Source organism: Hippichthys cyanospilos, chromosome 10 (genome assembly GCF_059441005.1).
Source record: "Hippichthys cyanospilos isolate Australia breed blue-spotted pipefish chromosome 10, RoL_Hcya_1.0, whole genome shotgun sequence".
Classification (NCBI taxonomy): domain Eukaryota; kingdom Metazoa; phylum Chordata; class Actinopteri; order Syngnathiformes; family Syngnathidae; genus Hippichthys; species Hippichthys cyanospilos.
Genome location: NC_142378.1, coordinates 22,992,205 through 23,010,618, shown reverse-complemented (window position 1 = coordinate 23,010,618; position 18,414 = coordinate 22,992,205). Strand labels below are relative to the sequence as shown.

At 40.2% G+C, this 18,414-nt stretch overlaps 1 protein-coding gene and 1 pseudogene across 2 annotated transcripts; one reads left to right on the top strand and one right to left on the bottom strand.

Annotated features, from left to right (window-relative positions):
• Nucleotides 1-6,541: 6,541 nt before the first annotated feature.
• Nucleotides 6,542-11,221, top strand: LOC148417541 (uncharacterized; annotated as a pseudogene). Its single transcript, XR_015867010.1, has 13 exons — nt 6,542-6,614; nt 6,721-6,796; nt 7,110-7,277; nt 7,360-7,398; nt 7,501-7,574; nt 7,722-7,802; nt 8,171-8,375; nt 8,466-8,566; nt 8,648-8,817; nt 9,482-9,571; nt 9,744-9,889; nt 10,341-10,467; nt 10,589-11,221. The product of XR_015867010.1 is annotated as an uncharacterized LOC148417541 (transcript).
• LOC148417540 (uncharacterized) lies at nt 9,262-15,586 on the bottom strand. Its single transcript, XM_088425884.1, has 4 exons — nt 14,018-15,586; nt 13,885-13,930; nt 13,373-13,606; nt 9,262-12,775 (listed from the first exon to the last, which is right to left on the bottom strand). Exons 1-4 carry the CDS (start codon nt 14,668-14,670, stop codon nt 12,569-12,571), a joined length of 1,140 nt encoding a protein of 379 aa, XP_088282010.1. The 5' UTR covers nt 14,671-15,586; the 3' UTR covers nt 9,262-12,568.
• Between the last annotated feature and the right edge of the window lie 2,828 nt (nt 15,587-18,414).

Below are 18,414 nucleotides of genomic sequence, written 5' to 3'. Positions count from 1 at the left end.
TGAACACTGGCTACACTTATTTTTGAACATTCTCTTCATGGAACTTTCATCTGCAAGAACTAACTTTGCCAAACCGAGAACTAAACAAGCCTGGCAGGACGCAATCACCAAAGTTAAGGATATTCTACTGAGGACAAACTGACTGTATCTGTCTGTGTGTTATTGTTATGTTAACAAATTCCCATGTGGAGGGTGGGGTGGAGTGAGGATGGTTAAAGTTGTGTATATAAGTACTCCGCTATGTTATACTGTAACCTTTATCTAAAAACAATTAAAAAATGAGTACGAAAAATAAAAAAACTCTCACAAACTATGCTATATCAAACCATTAACATATCAACTGGTTCATCCTCCTTTTGGACAGTTGAATCTATTTTACTGTAAAATATAACGGTATCATTCCAATCTATTCAAACAGTTATTACACAATAAGGCATCAATCTTCTACATTTTTTATTTATATTTCATAAGGTGTTAAGCTTTCCTTTGTTTTTATGTACTTTTGAGCAGGGCCTGTAATCAAAAGGAATTCTTCCCTTTCTGCCTCCTTCACCTAAACATGCAGAATTTGCTACTTGGATCATGAAATACAACTCCCAATCACTTATCTATGTATTTTTTATACAGGTGTGGTTGACAGAGAAGGGCCACGTTCCTGTTTCCAGAAAGTGGAAGATAAATTACAAAATAAGTGGCAGTTGCCAATTTAAACCAATTTCATTGTTTATTTCTAACAAACATGAACATGTAAAACACAAATAGTTACACTCCAGCAAACTGACAGATAAACATGTCATACAACACACAGTTTACAACGTTTATGCAGACTATCAAGTACGTACAAGACACCACCGCCCTATGACATTTTTTTTTTTTGCGCACACCATTTCAAATGCCTTTACTCCTTCGGCTTTGTGTCAACCCTTAGTCCTCAGATGTGGAGCCGAGACTCAGTCCCTAAATAGGGTCTTACTGCCGTAGCCACAGCCTTGCCTGATAGTCAACTCCGTTTCTGAAAACCTCAGGTGTTTGGGTTTAAGAATATGGTGGTAAAATCAGGTACAAACTCTCATTTGTTGGTGTCTTTTTTCCACCGATAATTTGGGTGTCCTGTTTGGCTACACTAGTCGCCAATAGGGCAGTCAGTGGCTGTAGTCAAATCATTGTCTACTTTCTTTTTTTTTGTGTCAGCCTCTTTCCTCTCTCATTTCTGTCTGGCTCTATCAACTAACTCAAGCCTTGCATTTAAACCTCTGTTTATCATCTTTTTACTCTTTTCTCTGTCCTTCAATGAAAACTTTCTCAACATTTTCTCCAATTCGCCACAGTCATCTACATCGCCTGAAAAACCGTATTGATTTTTCCACATACTTAGTACTTTCTATTTCTGCTTAACGTACATCATCTTTCGATTCATCTACAGTCTAACAACATTCCTTTTCCCATTCTACCTCCTTGGGCCGAGTTGCGACCTCGGAGGACTTGTTTTTGTTACTCATAATTAACTGTTTCCTTTGTCGCGGGAAAAATGGTATCTTGTCGGATACCGAGCTTCTACCTCTAAAGGCGACTATCCCCAGGTGTTTATACTCACGACCGTTTTACCAGTTGTAGATTTCCCATCACTCAGGACATTCAGTCCACATTCATCCCATACTCATTCCATGTCGAAAGTTAAACGTTCTCTTTTTTGGTCTGACCGTACGTTTAAGGTCTGATGGACTGTGCATTTAAGGTCCAATGGACCGGGCATTTTAGGTCCGATGGATCGTTCAGACTCGTCAGACTGAACCCGTCAGACTGACCTTTTTGTTCCTGCAATCTCTCCACTGGTCGAGTCTCTCCGGTTCGTTGGATGGTGTTTGTGTTCCTCCGGTGAGCGGTGTCAGACTTCTGGTCTCGTGAAAAGGAGAGCTTCCAGAATCCAACGGATTCTGACGGTGCACAGATTGGTTCAGTCGTTGTCAATCGTCCATCGAAAAGAAGGCTTTTTAACCATCCGGCTCGAAGAACCAAGTTCTGTCAGGGTTATCCTTAAAAGAAGACTATGACAAGCCCAGCTGCTAAGCAACAAAATAGTAATTCAGACCAAACAAGATTGACTTATCTTTACTGGCAAAAGGAAGGCTTGGCTTTCACTCTCATGCTCGCCAAAAACGTTCAAAGACCAACCGTCCCCGCCTGCTTTTTATTCATTCAGCAAAGCATTGCACATTACAAGACATAACAAAAACAGCCAGCCGAGCGCTGCCAACAACTGGGCCAAGGTCCCAGTTCACACTTTCCTGCACTTTCCTTTAGACAGCTTTGTCTAAGGCAGGCATGTCCAAATCCAGTCCTTGAGGGCCGCCCATCCGGCATGTTTTGGAGGTTTCTGTCTGTTGAATCAGGTGCATTAGATAACGGAAACATCAAAAACATGTAGGATAGGTGGCCCTCGAGGACCGGGTTTGGACATGCTTGGGCTAAGGACTGGAGCGAGATAAACTAGGACTGCATAGATGGATAGCAATGCACACTATTTTAGACAAAAAATAAACACATAATGTTAACCACCTAATATATGATTCCTTTCACTGGTGCCTGAATGGTTGTTCGTCACTGTGCCCTGCGAGTGACTGGCAACCAGTCCAGGGTTCCCCCGCCTACTGCCCAAAGACTAATGGGATAGTGAAGGAATCTAGAAAAAGCTTCCTGCCTTAAACTAGTTCCTAGCGTGTTCGTTTTTGTTGAAAGATCGCCCATACCTCAACATAGTGAAACAATCAATTTAATCCAGACAGAGTGGGAAAGTACACGAGGCCTCGGGCCAGTCCTGCCGCGAGTCGGAGCAGAAAATGGCAACGTTTCACATTCAACATTCAGTTCTTATACCCTTCCGGGTCATCTAGTCCCACTGTGGATTGTAAGTGTGTGTGTGTGTGTGTGTGTGTGCGTGCCGGTGCGTGCGTGCCTGTCGGTGTGTGCGTGTGTGTGTGTGTGTGTGTGCACGTGCGTGTCTGTCGGTGTGTGCGTGTGTGTGCGTGCACGTGCGTGCGTGCCTGTCGGTGTTTGCATGTATGTGCGTGCGTGGGGGTCTGTTTGCGTGGGGATGGTGTCTTCAAAAGTCTTTGTTCTGCCGGCCATTCTTTGAAGCGGGAGGAAGTCTGAGCACCATAAAACCCTGACTGATATCTTCTCTTGAAGGCCACACCTAGCCTTTTGTTCCTGGTGTCATGTTAGTCGGGGGATGCCATCTGTTCCTTTTGGAGGTGCCGACTTGTCCCCACTTCCCCTGGGCCAGGACCATATCTGCTTTATACTGACATTACATCGTCTCAGTCTTTATTAGAATAATACAGTTCCATGTACACACTATTTTATTGATATATTGAATTTGAAAAATATGAATTTCCTTCAATAGGCAGGTCTTATTGAACATCCATGCATCCATCTATGCATTATAGCATTATGCATGTAGCCACTCAGCCTTGCTGAGGTCTCTGGCTTGCTGGTGCTTATCCCAGTGTCTACCGGCAGTTGGCGGGGGACATGCTGTTTGCCAGCCAATCATAGGGCACAAGTGACGAGCAACCATTCATGCATCCACTCACACCTAAGGACAATTTAGAGTGTCCAATACACCTGCCGTGTATGTTTTTGGAATGTGAAAATAAGTCGGAGAGAACCAACACAGGCTCATGGAGATCATGCAAAATCCGCACAGATCTGAGTGAGCTGGATTTGAACTCGGGACCCTGAACAGTGATGCGGATGTGCAAACCACTCTTACACCCAGCTGCACTTTGCAAATCAAATAACCAAATAAAGACATATATGTATATGTCAAGGACATAAAAACTTGTAAAATTGCTGTTAGAATAACTGTATCTAGGTTATCTTGTATTTGTTCTTGCAACATGTAGACATGGATATTTTCTGTTGGAGCTGTTGGTGAAGCGCATGTTAGGAGACAACACGTCTCCAAGGGCAAAACAGCATGGACTCTCACCTGCATCCCCTACAAATTATGGGGGTTGCATGGACTCTTACCTGCACCCCCTAAAAAGCATGGGGGTTGGTCTTTCTGTTCCCAAGAAAGAAGATCACAGCATGGAAGCGCACCTATACCCCCCACTATCACAAATTGATTGTTTGCATTGTTGCCAAGACCTTTCCCCCAAATCCTTCAGGACAGCAATGGCTTTTGTACCTAGGGCCACCCCAAATTAATAAATAGGGAGCAAAAAGGATCTGCAACCAGACCGGACAGAGATCTTGGAAGGTCAGGTTCCTGTCCGCTCTCCTTGCAAGAAAACCTTGTTGTCTTCCTCCTGTTTGTTGTCTTTGTTGTCTGCAGCCAACTTTGATAATGCATAATATGCATATTATATTTAACCTTAAATTTAGGGAAATTACATTTGTTTGTTTGAACCTGAGAAATCAACTCAGTTATTTTTATGGTGCTACCTGCAAGTTAAATGCACCCAGACACGGATAAATCAAGTTGGCGCTTGCACTACAATAAAACATAGGCTTGTAGGTGTGTTTCACATTGGATTCCCATCCCATATATGACATTTTGAAAATATCTAGGTCCAATTATAGCAACTTTTACCGTTTTGCTGAGACATCAGACTTTGAGGGAGCATAGAGGCCACGCCCTCTATTGAAAAGTCATAAAATTTAAGAAACTACATGTTCCAATGTGTCAAAGCTTTTCTGACCCATTTTTGAGTACATTTAGTCAAACAGGCATTGCACAGTACATGAAAGTGTAAAAAATGAGATTTTTAGTGGTCTAGCATAAGGGCTTCCTTGTCGGTGTTTATACAATATCCTCTACTTTCGACACGGTAGTATCTGTGTGACTGACAAAATGAGGTTTTTCCTTTCTATCCAGGGTAACATACAGTCCGATAAGCATGTCAAGTGACAACAACAGCCACATGTAAGAAGTTTGTGTTGCCATTGTTCTCTCAGCACAGGGTTCTATAAACATTTGTACGGTTCTGTTTTTACGTAAGTCTAGAAGTATTGTAAGTTTGTGTTAACTAAGTCGTCACGATAGGCAACTAATGTCAAGACAGCTTGACATCCTAATTACTCAACCAGTCATTTCTACTTATGGCGTCCTATGAAGGTACTCTGGTGGTAAGTACAATTGACAAAAAAATCAACTAAGCAAAATGTAAGGCATCATTCCATTTAACGTGTCTTGTTACACAGGTGAACCAACTAAAAACGTGGCATGTAGTCCTGCCATGTTTTACTTACACCTGTGAACCTAAATCACCTGATTTTATAATTGGAGAAAAATAAAGAACATTTTATAAGCTCTACTCTATTATATGCATAACAGATTTGCACGAGACAGAGAGACGTTTGAGTAAGGGTATTTTGTAAAAATCTGAAAAATAGAAAAGAGAACATACGTTTGGTTTACTCAGTTTTTTGAAAAAGTTTGATTTCAAATCCGGCGTATCATGTGATGCACTGGTTTCATGTTGTGGGACAGACATACCAAGAATAAAAATTATTTGAAATGTAACATTTATTAAAGCAAATGTTCGCATGATTGCGAAATGGAGATTCATTTTGGTCGTGACAGGGCTTGAGACAAGAAAACAAATGTAATTACTGTGTGTTATCTTAGACTTATTAAGTATTTTAAAAACTATACCCAAGCATTCTTTTCTTAGATTTGGTCTCAGGAACTTTGGATGTGAATTATTTAAGATTCGATGGGCGACTGAGGAAAAAATATATCCCTCAATTCTGGAACAATCCTTCACATAATGTGTTGTAAACATTTGTAAAGTTCTCTTGTTATTATATCTTTTAGTTTTTATTCATTGATGTTTGCAAACTAGCCAGGCATTAGCTATTTAGTTTGGTACTCTGATGATGTTTTCTTTGACTAGCCTACACTTATTATTTGACAGTTCCAGATCAAATTGTTAGTTGGTAACAGAGCCTGCCAAACTGATGATGTCTAATTACTTTGAGCAGGGAACCAGTTAACAATAACTCCTGAATCTATATAGGGTCAAGGTACAGTAGAATCAGCAGCCAGAAACCTGGTGTCGTTAATACTTGAAACCTTGGGCACAAACAACTCGACCAGGCCCACAAGACAGCAGACAGAGCAGCCTGTCCCAGCCCCTACAAATGGAACTGTACAGCAAGAAATGCGAAGGTTTTTAATTCAATTTACACAACGTCATTCTCATTTGCACTGGAAAAAAATGTTTTCTTGTTAGGACAACTCACGGCTGCTAAAATGTTTGAATTAAAATATGTATTTTGCATCTCACTGTCAGACCTCAGGTTTTTTAATACAATAGAAAACTACTTTTATACAAGTCAAAAGCTGAATGAAATACTTACGAAACTCTTATTTATATGTTCCACAGATCTTTTTCAGGGATATTTGAGGTCAAATAGTGGTTAAAAAAAGGCGTTTGACTGCCAGTAAATATGTTATGAAGGTAGACCGTAAGACAGCTGCTCTGAACTTTTTTCTGCTGCCAAGAAACACTTCACACACACCCTTGCCTGTTGAGGAGCTTGAACTTCAGGCAGGCATGGGAAGACAAATGGTACGCCTTCCCGATGATGGTGACCCCACAGAGGTACATCCAACAGTCCAATTATTTATCTTGCAAATTTTCATTAAAGCTAGTTATTGTACTCAACCGAAGAGAATGCCCCCCCTCCCCCGCTTTATTATTCTTTAAGATTTCCAGGGTCTTGATCGACACCTTCCCAAAAATGGAGGCTCTGTTTGGAGGGTGGCTACTACATAAGGCTGCAGGTTTGTAAGATAATATTGTTTCAAGATTCCATATTCACTGATTATTACATCTACTTACCCAATGTCCATTTGACATTATCGTGCATCGATTACTTTCTTTAAGCATTAAAGATATCTACTAATTTTCTTTGTTTTTTCTTTTTTCTAAAAAAAACATTATTTTTCAATTTGTGTTTTTATTTTTCTTAATCAAGGTGGGTGTGGTCGCCGCAAACTCATTGTCATTCCACCTGAGGCAGAGGGCTACACAACCAAAGCGCTGAGAGCTGTGTCAGCAGGGGGCAAAGCTAATTTTTATATAGTTCCGCTTCAGGAGTCATTGGACACATCTCCTCTTCCTCCTGATTCGCCTCAATTTGCTTAAATGGCGAAGACGGCATGTTACCAATGTAATAAACTGATGCCTCTGCAGATGCTTGCAATGCACATCTTTACATGCAAGGAGAAACTGCATGTTGATCACGACGACAATCATGAAGAGGTGATGACAAATTGCTTTAATACCCTTTGTTTTGGTTAAAAAAAAATCAATTACATTTTGTTATCTGTTCTGTCTTTTGCAGTCCTCTGACGAAATCAGTGTTGTGGAGAGCAAGTGTATGGTAACTAGCATGTCATTACTATCCCAGGTCACTTTAGTTTGCTTTGCACCAACTGTTTAGTTGTTATTGATTTCAACACAACACAAATTATTCTAATTTCAGGTGGTTTGTCCCATCTGCGCTAATGAGTACCCAGATAAAGAAATCATAGTTCATGCTAGCCTTTATGGAGAGAGGTGATTATTTTTGTTCTGCTGTTTGCATATTAAACATTTTTATAGAGAAATGTCCGTATAGCTGTATATAAAGTCAAAATGACCTGGACAGTGGCTGTGTTTACCGTAGTTAGGGTTTTGTGTTTGAACCTATTGTTTCCTGTACAGTTTTGAATGTGCAACAACTTCTGGAACGAATGGCAACACTCAAAGTCCAGCTGTTCACACACCAATATCCAAACTAAAAAGGTATGCAGTAATAAGATGTGTTTTACATGTGTTTATTTTTAATTGTGCATACATGTTTCGCACCATCATTTGCATAGTCAACATGTTCTTAGTCACACCAGAGCTAGCCATTCATCATCCAGTTGTTAGTATATCCATCTGTCCTTCCAGCCATCCATCTGTTTTTTTCAGTCGCTTAACCTTACTATGGTCACTGGGTTTCTGGTGCCTATCCCAGCTGACTTTAGGCAGTAGGCGGAGGACACCCTGAAGTGGTTGCTAGCCATTGCAGAAGCTAGCCATCACATACTTTCACATTATCTTATTCTATATGAGTTTTGTTTGTAAAATCGAGACTGTAATAATATTTCTTCTTATCTATTCCTCAGTGCAGAGGATATACTGCTGCTCCTTTCACACCAAGTTGATACAACAACCGAATTTAAGGTATGTGTGATAGAGAAAACTTTCTTGACAGGGGCCTTCTGCAATGGAAGTGAAAGAAAACTACATCTCCTGCCAGTATTTTAAAGGTGACCTATATAGGAGAGGCAGGTATTGATGCAGGAGCTCTTCTAAAAGATTTTCTGACCAGTAAGTTGGCCAGGTAACTATTTTGTTGTTATATGAAACAAAATCAATTCATCATGGAAATCTATGTACTGTATTGCGCTTTTGCTTAAGAAATGATTTCAGGTATACAAGTGAGATTTCTTCGAAGGAGCTGGGCACCATGGAAAAAATCTCAAGTACTCGTTAACTGATGTAGATCATGAGAATTTCCGGTAGGGAACATTTTTTTAAGCAACTGTTTTTTTTTGTTTTTTTGTTTTTTTTTACTGAAACTTGTGTTACCTTGCACACGTAACTATTGCTGATGTAATGGCCGTCAGTCTTGCACAAGGTGGCCCAGCTCCTGCATTTTTTAAAGACTGGTGCTACAACTTCCTCTGTATGGGAGAAATTGACTTTAAGGATCTGTGTAAGGAGGATGTTGCTGATATGGAGTCGTGTATACTCATCAGCAGGGTGAGGAGTCTTTGGCATTGTTAAATAATTAATCATTCCTAATGCTAATACACTGCTATTGCACTATTTGCAACATCTATACTTTGCACTTTCACGTTGAAAATGCAGATGTGTCATGTTTCTATTGTGGTTTTGGGCTGGGTTTTCTGTTTTGGGGGGGATTTAGGTTTTTTCAAGTTGTGAGTTCTTTTAGTTCTTGTCTTGCACTCTTGGTTTCCCTCGTGTCGATCCTCGTGTGATTTGTTTCCACCTGTGTACTCGCCCTCCTTGTGCCACCCAATCAACTCCCTCTGCCTTTTGTTTCTCCCCAGCTGTTTCCCGTTTACTTGTCTAGTCCCTAGTCTATTTAAGCCTGAGTTTGCTTTCAGTTCATGTCGGGTCATTGTCCTTGTAAGATTGTCATTTTGCTCCTCATCAGAATTACCAAGTACCAAGGTACCCCGCGGCGCTCACTTAGTCTTGCCTCTGTTCGCCTTAGTCTCATGTTTCCCTCTTCGAGCCTGCCCCCGTCTGCTGTTTTGTTTTTCATGTCCTTCAGATTGCCACCCTTCTGTTGCTACTTTGATTTTGGTCCTACCTTTCATGAAATACGATTTTTTTAGTTCAACCTGCTTCCCGATTACCTGCCTTTGGGTCCACCACTACACACCACCATGCCGAACCATGACAAGATGATGTCGAGTGTCTGACAACATATGCTGAGGACATTATCAGCTGTGGCTACACCAGTCAGATAAAACTAGACCACAAGGAAGACATTCAATTTTCAAATGATTCATTAATTTGAACACCAAAACACATTTCACACCATGATATATTGTACCTACAGACAGTCAATTAAAAAGAAGCAAAAGCAACAATATTATCAATGTAATTATTTTTCATCCAAAACAAAAAAAAATCAAACCAGATTTTTTTTCTCCTATTTTCTTTAAAAGGCAATTATTCTACACTCTACAAGACTGACGCCAATGCTGCAGCAAATAAGGAAAGGCTTAGAACTGTATGGCCTGCAAACCCAGATGGCAACAAATCCTGCAGCTTGCCACACATTATTTGTTCCTGGGAAGATCACCAAAGTAAAACTTTTAGATTTTTTTTTTTTAATCTATTTAACCTTATTTTCAATTTTCCACTTGCCATCTGGAAATGTCCTATTTCATAACCGTTTTACATATTGTTCTTTGTTCTTACATAGCTCATAAGTCTCAAACTCCAGTCCTCGAGGTCCGCGACCTTGCATGTTTTTGACGCTGCTATCTTAAACATACCTGATTCAAATGATTGGGATCATTTTAAGTCTCCCGCAGAAGTGACTGATGAGCCCAAAAACACAAATCTGGTGTATTTAAGTAAGAAGCCTTGAAAACATGCAGGATTGCATCCTTTGAGGACTGGATTTTGACATTTATGGCCTACATTCTGTGTTATTTCCATTTTGTATGTCATTAATACCTGATACCTTTCTATTGCAGAACGAGCGCGCAAATTGTTGGATGAGTGGCAGTTGGGTAAGGTCACAAATTGGAGTCAGATTACTAACTTGAGTTTATGTTGATTTAGAAATAAATTCCAACAAGGGGGGCATCCCAAAAAAATGCTGAGAGGAAGGTCATCAACTTCCTTCAGGATTTCTTAGAAGAACTTGAAATGCAAGGTATGGTGTGCTGTTAAGTAGCATCACTTAATGTACCAAAAGCATAAAAGTCAGATTTCTATTAAATTGAGTTGAAAATGTTTCCTAAATTCATGTTATTTGTAAAATATATTATTTACAGATGACGAGACTAACAGTGCAGTTGGCAACACACAACGCCTTGAAGTGCCATATGTTCTCCAGTGGTTGACGGGGCAATCCCATATCCCAATCCTTCCTAACGAAAAGAGAGATTTCAAAATAATATACAAATTTGACCATGATTGCAGGGAGAGGCTTGAAGACCACTTGGTTTGTTACCCAATTGTGAGTGCATGCACACAGACAGTCACCTTTCCTACACACCATCTTAGCACATACACTGACTTTAAAGGAATAATGAGTGAAGCAGTGCAATTTGGTGGTGGGTTCCACAGACTGTAACAGCTTTACTCCAACCAAGAAGTCCTTAATATGTTAAAGGCTATTCGAATTGAAGAAAAGAAGTTTCAGAGTTTTGTAATCCAAGAGTTTTATAGTTTTGTATTAAGGGTTTTTGTTTTGTAATAAAGGATGTTCTACAGGTTTGTATGTAAATAAGGTTTACAGTTTTGTAAAAATGTACAGTTTTGTATGTTAGTAAGTTTCACAGTTTAGTAATCAAAGAGGTTTTACAGTTTTGTATAAAATGTTTATTGATTTTGTAATAAAGGATGTTCTGCAGTTCTGTATGTAAATAATATTCACAGTTTTGTAATAAAATGTTTTACAATTTTGAATGTAAATAAGTTTTGTTTTGTAATAATAGATTTTACAGTTTTGTACAGTATCTGCTGTGGGGTTGATGGCTTCAGGCGAGCTCAATAGAGTACTTAGGAAAACAAATGATCTTTTTGGGGTTCTCTGTAATTGAAGCTTCAAATAAGCGTCTTACAGTGCTGTTTGATGGTCTTTAAAGGGACAGTGTGTAAGATTTAGAGCATTTTACATTCAACAGTAAATTAAAAGATTGCAAATGTCAAACGCCTTTCGGCAGTAGGCGGGGGACACCCTGGAGTGGTTGCTAGCCAATTGCAGGGCACACAGAGACAATCATTCAGAATTCCCTAAGGTCAACTTTGTCACGGCTTGGAGATGGAGGACCCAAAAGCACACACAGGTAAGGGAATGTAAAGACAATGTTTTTTTGCTGAATGGTACTTGCGGGGGAGGGGGCAGATGAGGTCGCACGGACCACGGTGGCGGGGCTCCTTGGGTCGGAGGAGAGGGGGCGCGGCAGGAGAGCGAATCAGAAAGGGAGTGGACAGGATGGGTGCTCAAGCAGGTTTATTTTGGCAGAATGGATAATCTGGGCGGGAGTATTGTTGGAAGGCTGTGCTGGACGCATGGAGACGATGTGGCAGATTGTGAAGGGAAAAGGCCGGGTTTTATACTGGATGGTGGGGGGTGAGCCAGTGAGAGGTGTTGGGCAATAATTGGCTGGGTCGATAGCCTTGTTACGGATAGCTTTGAGACAGTTTGCTTTGTTAGCTTTGTGACAGACAGCTTTGTGACAAACTTGGAGTGTCAATACACCTAGTAAAGAAGCGTGTTAATTTTTTTAAACTGCTTTTTCCTTGTCTGTGTCAAAAAGGGTAGTATTAGGTGTACTTATACAACTTTTAAAGAAAATTGTGTCAACCTTCTATAGTTTACAAACAACTGTTGTTTTCGTCTTTATCAGCAGTGAGTGACAAGACTTAAAAACTTTACAATTAAAGAAGAAAAAACTTAAAATTTAGAACTTGGAATTTTTGAGATTTTGAAGTTGTTTTTTATTTCAAAGTTTTTAAGTCTTGTCACTTTCTGATAAAGCAGAAAATACAGTAACAGTTGAATCTTAACTATGGTCGGCTTTGCAAAATATAATTGAGAAGCACTGCACGAAGACAACGAACTAAGTTATCTCCAGGAGATGTATGACGGTACTCTTACATCTCCTGGAGATACATGGGTTTACTTGACACCAGCCCTCAGAACAGAAGAAGCTCTTCAGATAGAACAGCGCAGCCAGTCACACTTGAGTCAACCTACGTACAAGCGATGACCTGGATGAACAAAATCTATACCGTTGCATTGATGGTCATGTTATAATATCAAACACCATGTGCAAAAATTGTATGTACAAGTCACGACCACGTGACTGAGAATGTCTTAGAGGGTCAATAGTTCTTTGAAGGTCCCCCAGGATTTCATCATTCAGTGGGCATGTGATGTCAGGAACCACAACTCTATTTGGATCATCTTGCAGGATGACACTCTCCCAGTCAATGTCTGGGTTTGAAAGATCCTACAAATACAGAAAGCAAAATATATATAAAAAAATGGACACATGACTGTATTTCCCTGCTGTGCGTATTTTGTTTTAAATTGTTTAATTAAAGGGTTAGTGTGTAAGATTTAGACCATTTCTCATTCCGGACAGCAGGAGGTGCTGTAGGTGCTGAATTACCCATTGTGTACTGCCATAACAAACATGGCCGCCTCCAGAGAAGTGGCATGCCCCTGTGTACAATTATTTAATGATAACTAGACCTATGATTATATTTAAAACATACTGTTGGTCATTAAGAACTAATTTAGGGTGAGGGTTAAATTTACAATCATTTAATTTTTTAAATTTTTTTAAAATAAAAAATGGTCTACATCTTACACACTAAAGAAAAGCATTGTGGTTTTTTAGTGAGAATTGTTTGTGCTATCTAGACAAATCATGACAACCTCATCACTAGATATAACCATTTTGTCAGGAAAGATATTTGCCTGTGTGTTCCACAGTTCAACTGCTTTTAGTTGTAATCTGCCAGAATATTGCAATAAAATTGCCACACACTTTTACAACTCATATTTTGTGTCTTGTGTGTACTCTTCTTTTATTACGATGTACCTCAAGTCTTGCACCTTCATCCAGATCTTGTTGATGCCCCAGACACCACAACTGTTCTGGAGTGAGACCTTCAGTTCTTAGAACATGGTTATTCCATCCTCTGATGAAGGTGTCAAGGTCAGCCTGGAGTCTAGGGACAAAAATGTAGTGCACACCAAAGAGATGTACCACATCAGAGATATCAAGCAGACCGTCTTCTTCCAAAGAATGTAGGACATCGTGGTAGCTGCAGGTCTTACTAAGATATTACTGTGCACTCTAAATATTTGCAGTATTTTAGATCTCGAAATACTGAGCGACAAATATTTGGTCCAATGCAATGCCTTTCAATCCTGGTCCTGAAGGACCCCTGTCTGTGTTTTAGATGCTGCAAGGCATGCAATTCAAATAATCAGCTGTTCATACATCAAAATCTTATTTTCAGTGAGAGCATAGAAACTTCCAGTAGATCTGAAAATACAGCTCTACCCAGGTGAGAAGTGTGTCTGTAGGACCAACAACATATTAGTTACCTTCCTTGAATAACCGTCCACTACACCGAAGACTACAATATTGTACCTGCCAGAGTAGGGAAAAAATAACAATGCCACTTACTCCAAACATTCAGTACATAAATGTTTGCATAAACAAAATATTTTACTCTACCTGATGAGTTTGTGATTCATGTCGATGTGAACCAAAGAAAGAGGGCCTCGCACAGAATAGCTTCTTCTCACAACACATCCTAGTGCCAAAATTTGTGAAAAGATCCCCACTGCATCAATACGATGCATGGAGGCCATCATTCTCCACCACTGAATACGGTGCCCTATTGAAACAAAATGTCCTTGAACCATTCGATATCCAGCATTTGCCATCTGATCTTTAATACTTAAAATAACGCTATCAAGCTCTGTGTCTGTCATTGTGCTGTATGATCCCCTTACAGACGAGTCAAATTCTTGCATTCTTCTATAAAGCGTTCTTGAAACACCAAGGCATTTTGCAATGCAGGAGACTGGTAAATGTGTGTCCAACAGGTTCTTTAATTTCTCTCTCTCTATTAAAATCTTGGGGTGACCAGAACCTGGACCAACTAGCACTTCTTGTTCCACAATCGGTGTAGAGCTAACATTAATTTCCCACTGAATGGCATGACGGAGGTTTTGTAGAGCTTCAGTAATTTCTGACAAACCGCCTATCTGTTCAGAAAAGGGTTTGAACAGAATGAGGTGATGGCGAGTCAAGAACTCCAAGTAATCCAAGTTAAGTGTTTGCTGGCTTATGGCTGATTGCAGTTTGTTCAGAAGTTCCTCCATTAATTCCTGTCTCAACACATCCTATTGGACAGATTAGTGACTGAGGAGAAAGCATATCTACAGAGCATAATTGTGTGAAGGTGGAACCTTCACACATATGTTACTGTACTCGGCCATTTTCTTTATTATTATTATTATTATTGTGTGAAGGTGTAACCTTCACACAATAATGTTATTGTGCTCGGCCATTTTCTTTAATATTATTACTGAGAGGAATTGTAATTAGTGATGCTTCCCATAGCCGTTGAAAACCCAAATATATTGTGCAACCATGGTTATATATGCTGTTTTTCAATAACTTGTTTTTGGTCAGGACATTTGACCGCTTTACTATCTTGTTTCCATAACAAAGAAGAACATTGTCGTGGGAAGTTGACAGGTACTATTGTACAAGATGTTTTTGAGCAAGATGTATTTCAGAGCCTGAAGGACACACTTAATTGTCAATATCAAATCGGGAAACAGGTGTTGCGGCGCCAGGGCGGACGGGTAGGCCACCTGCCCTTCCTCGCGCACGCAACTAAAAAGTACAAAAGAGAGATGCAGAGTACAAACAAGTAGAGTCTGCTGCGGGTTGCGTACGGACGCCCAGCCGGTTGACAAGCGGAGCTCTACTTGGGTGTTGGCTCTCCACCTTCTCGGCATAGGTAAGAGGCTCATATGATGATTTCACGCAATGTCAACTGTATTTGAGAACTTGCATTTGGTCAAAATAAATATGCCAGTTATTTGGGCTAAATAGCATTTGGGAACGTTGGTCTTTTGTTGAGTGTTGTCTTTGTCTCCTGAGCGCCGACCAGCACCGATCCTTTCAACAGAACAATTACTATTGTGTGAAGGTGTAACCTTCACACATATGTTATTGTGCTCGGCCATTTTCTTTATTGTGTGAAGGTGGAACCTTCACACATATGTTATTGTGCTCGGCCATTTTGTTTATTATTATTGTGTGAAGGTGGAACCTTCACACATATGTTATTGTGCTCGGCCATTTTCTTTATTATTATTATTTTGTGAAGGTGTAACCTTCACACATATGTAATTGTGTTCGGCCATTTTCTTTATTATTATTGTGTGAAGGTGGAACTTTCACACATGTTATTGTGCTCTGCCATTTTCTTTATTATTATTATTGTGTGAAGGTGGAACCTTCACACATATGTAATTGTGTTCGGCCATTTTCTTTATTATTATTGTGTGAAGGTGGAACCTTCACACATATGTTATTGTACTCGGCCATTTTCTTTATTGTGTGATTGTGGAACCTTCACACATATGTTATTCTACCGCTTTCTTATTATTGTGTGAAGGTGGAACCTTCACACTTATGTTTTTCTCCACCTTTATTATTGTGTGAAGGTGAAACCTGTTGTTCTCCACCTTTATTGTGTGAAGGTGAAACCTGTTATTCTACCGCTTTCTTATTATTGTGTGAAGGTGGAACCTTCACACTTATGTTTTTCTCCACCTTTATTATTATTATTGTGTGAAGGGGAAACCTTCACACTTGTTTTTCTCCACCTTTATTATTATTATTGTGTGAAGGTGAAACCTTCACACTTATGTTTTTCTCCACCTTTATTATTATTAGGGCCCGAGCAGCTACCGCTGCGAGAGACCTCTTGTTTTTCTCCAGATTATTATTCTTCTTCTTATTATTATTATTAGGGCCCGAGCAGCTACCGCTGCGAGAGCCCTCTTGTTTTTCTCCAGATTATTCTTCTTCTTATTATTATTAGGGCCCGAGCAGCTACCGCTGCGAGAGCCCTCTTGTTTTTCTCCGGATTATTATTATTAGGGCCCGAGCAGCTACCGCTGCGAGAGCCCTCTTGTTTTTCTCCGGATTATTATTATTATTAGGGCCCGAGCAGCTACCGCTGCGAGAGCCCTCTTGTTTTTCTCCGGATTATTATTATTAGGGCCCGAGCAGCTACCGCTGCGAGAGCCCTCTTGTTTTTCTCCGGATTATTATTATTATTAGGGCCCGAGCAGCTACCGCTGCGAGAGCCCTCTTGTTTTTCTCCAGATTCTTCTTCTTATTATTATTATTATTATTAGGGCCCGAGCAGCTACCGCTGCGAGAGCCCTCTTGTTTTTCTCCAGATTATTATTAGGGCCCGAGCAGCTACCGCTGCGAGAGCCCTCTTGTTTTTCTCCAGATTATTATTAGGGCCCGAGCAGCTACCGCTGCGAGAGCCCTCTTGTTTTTCTCCAGATTATTATTAGGGCCCGAGCAGCTACCGCTGCGAGAGCCCTCTTGTTTTTCTCCGGATTATTATTAGGGCCCGAGCAGCTACCGCTGCGAGAGCCCTCTTGTTTTTCTCCAGATTATTAGGGCCCGAGCAGCTACCGCTGCGAGAGCCCTCTTGTTTTTCTCCAGATTATTATTATTATTATTAGGGCCCGAGCAGCTACCGCTGCGAGAGCCCTCTTGTTTTTCTCCAGATTATTATTATTATTATTATTATTATTATTATTATTATTTACTGTGCAGCGCTTTTCCATTTTTGAGGGCCTAAACATGCACGAAAAGTCACCAAAATTTGCACATTTGTCGGGCCCGGTGAAAAATTGGATATTTTTCTGTTTCCCAAAACAATGCAAAAAAAATGGCTCTGCAGCGCCACCTAAGGTCGAAAAAGTGCACGTGGTCCCGGCCCGTTTGACCTAGAGCAACGAAAATTTTTAGCCATATGTAGGACCTAGAGACCTACAAAAAAGTCAGCGCGAGCCATGTGCTCAGATGTACAGAAAAAGAGTTATGAATTTTTGAATGTGCATTTTTGGCCCATTTTTGCACGTTTGCAGGTCCCAAACTGCTCCTTGTTTCTCCCAAACGCTTTACTCAATCGCCTTCAAATTTGCTGTGGTCCATATTCACACATAGGGGCACAAGTGGGCAAAATTTGGTGCAGATCCGCTGACAAATATGATAGGGGCGTGGCTTCAAATTATGTGTTCCATTTTTCCTTCGCCAAGAGTGACAAAAACCTTAATAACTTTGATGTACTAGCTTAAAAAAATCTAAAACTTCATAGACACATGGAAACTTATGTCTTTAACACCTTTAAAAAAAGTTTTTTTAAATACCTACTAGCGCCGCCTAGTGGTTGATTAAAATGTCATTTTTTACACTCTTATGTATTGTGCTCAGTCTGTTTGAGTAAAACAAATGAAAATTGGTCAGAATATCAATAAGACATGGAATATTAAGGTTTTAAAATTTTACGACTTTTCGATAATGGCCGTAGTCTGCACGCCACCTCAAAGTCAGATGACTCGCCAAAACGAAAAAAGTGGCTGTAATTGGCCCCAAAATGGCCTTATGAGTGGAAAATAGCCTCTTACTCCCGGCCCATTTGACCTAGAGCTCCAAAAATTTGTAGCCTTATGTAGGACCTCAAGCCCTACAAAAAAGTCAGCGTGATCCATATGCTCAGATGTACAGAAAGAGAGTTATGAATTTTTGAATGTGCACCTTTGGCCCGTTTTTGCTCATTTGCAGGTCCCGAACTGCTCCTTTTTTCTCCCAAACGCTTGACCCGATCGACTTCAAATTTGCTGTGATGTTTTATCTGACTGTCAGGCACAATTGTTCAAATTTTCGTGACGATCCGCCAACAAATATGTTGGGGGCGGGGCTTCATATTAAGCCTTTGATGATTACTTTGCCACATGTGAAACAAACCTTTATAACTCAGCTTTCCAAGCTTGGAAAAATCTGAAACTTCACAGACACATGAA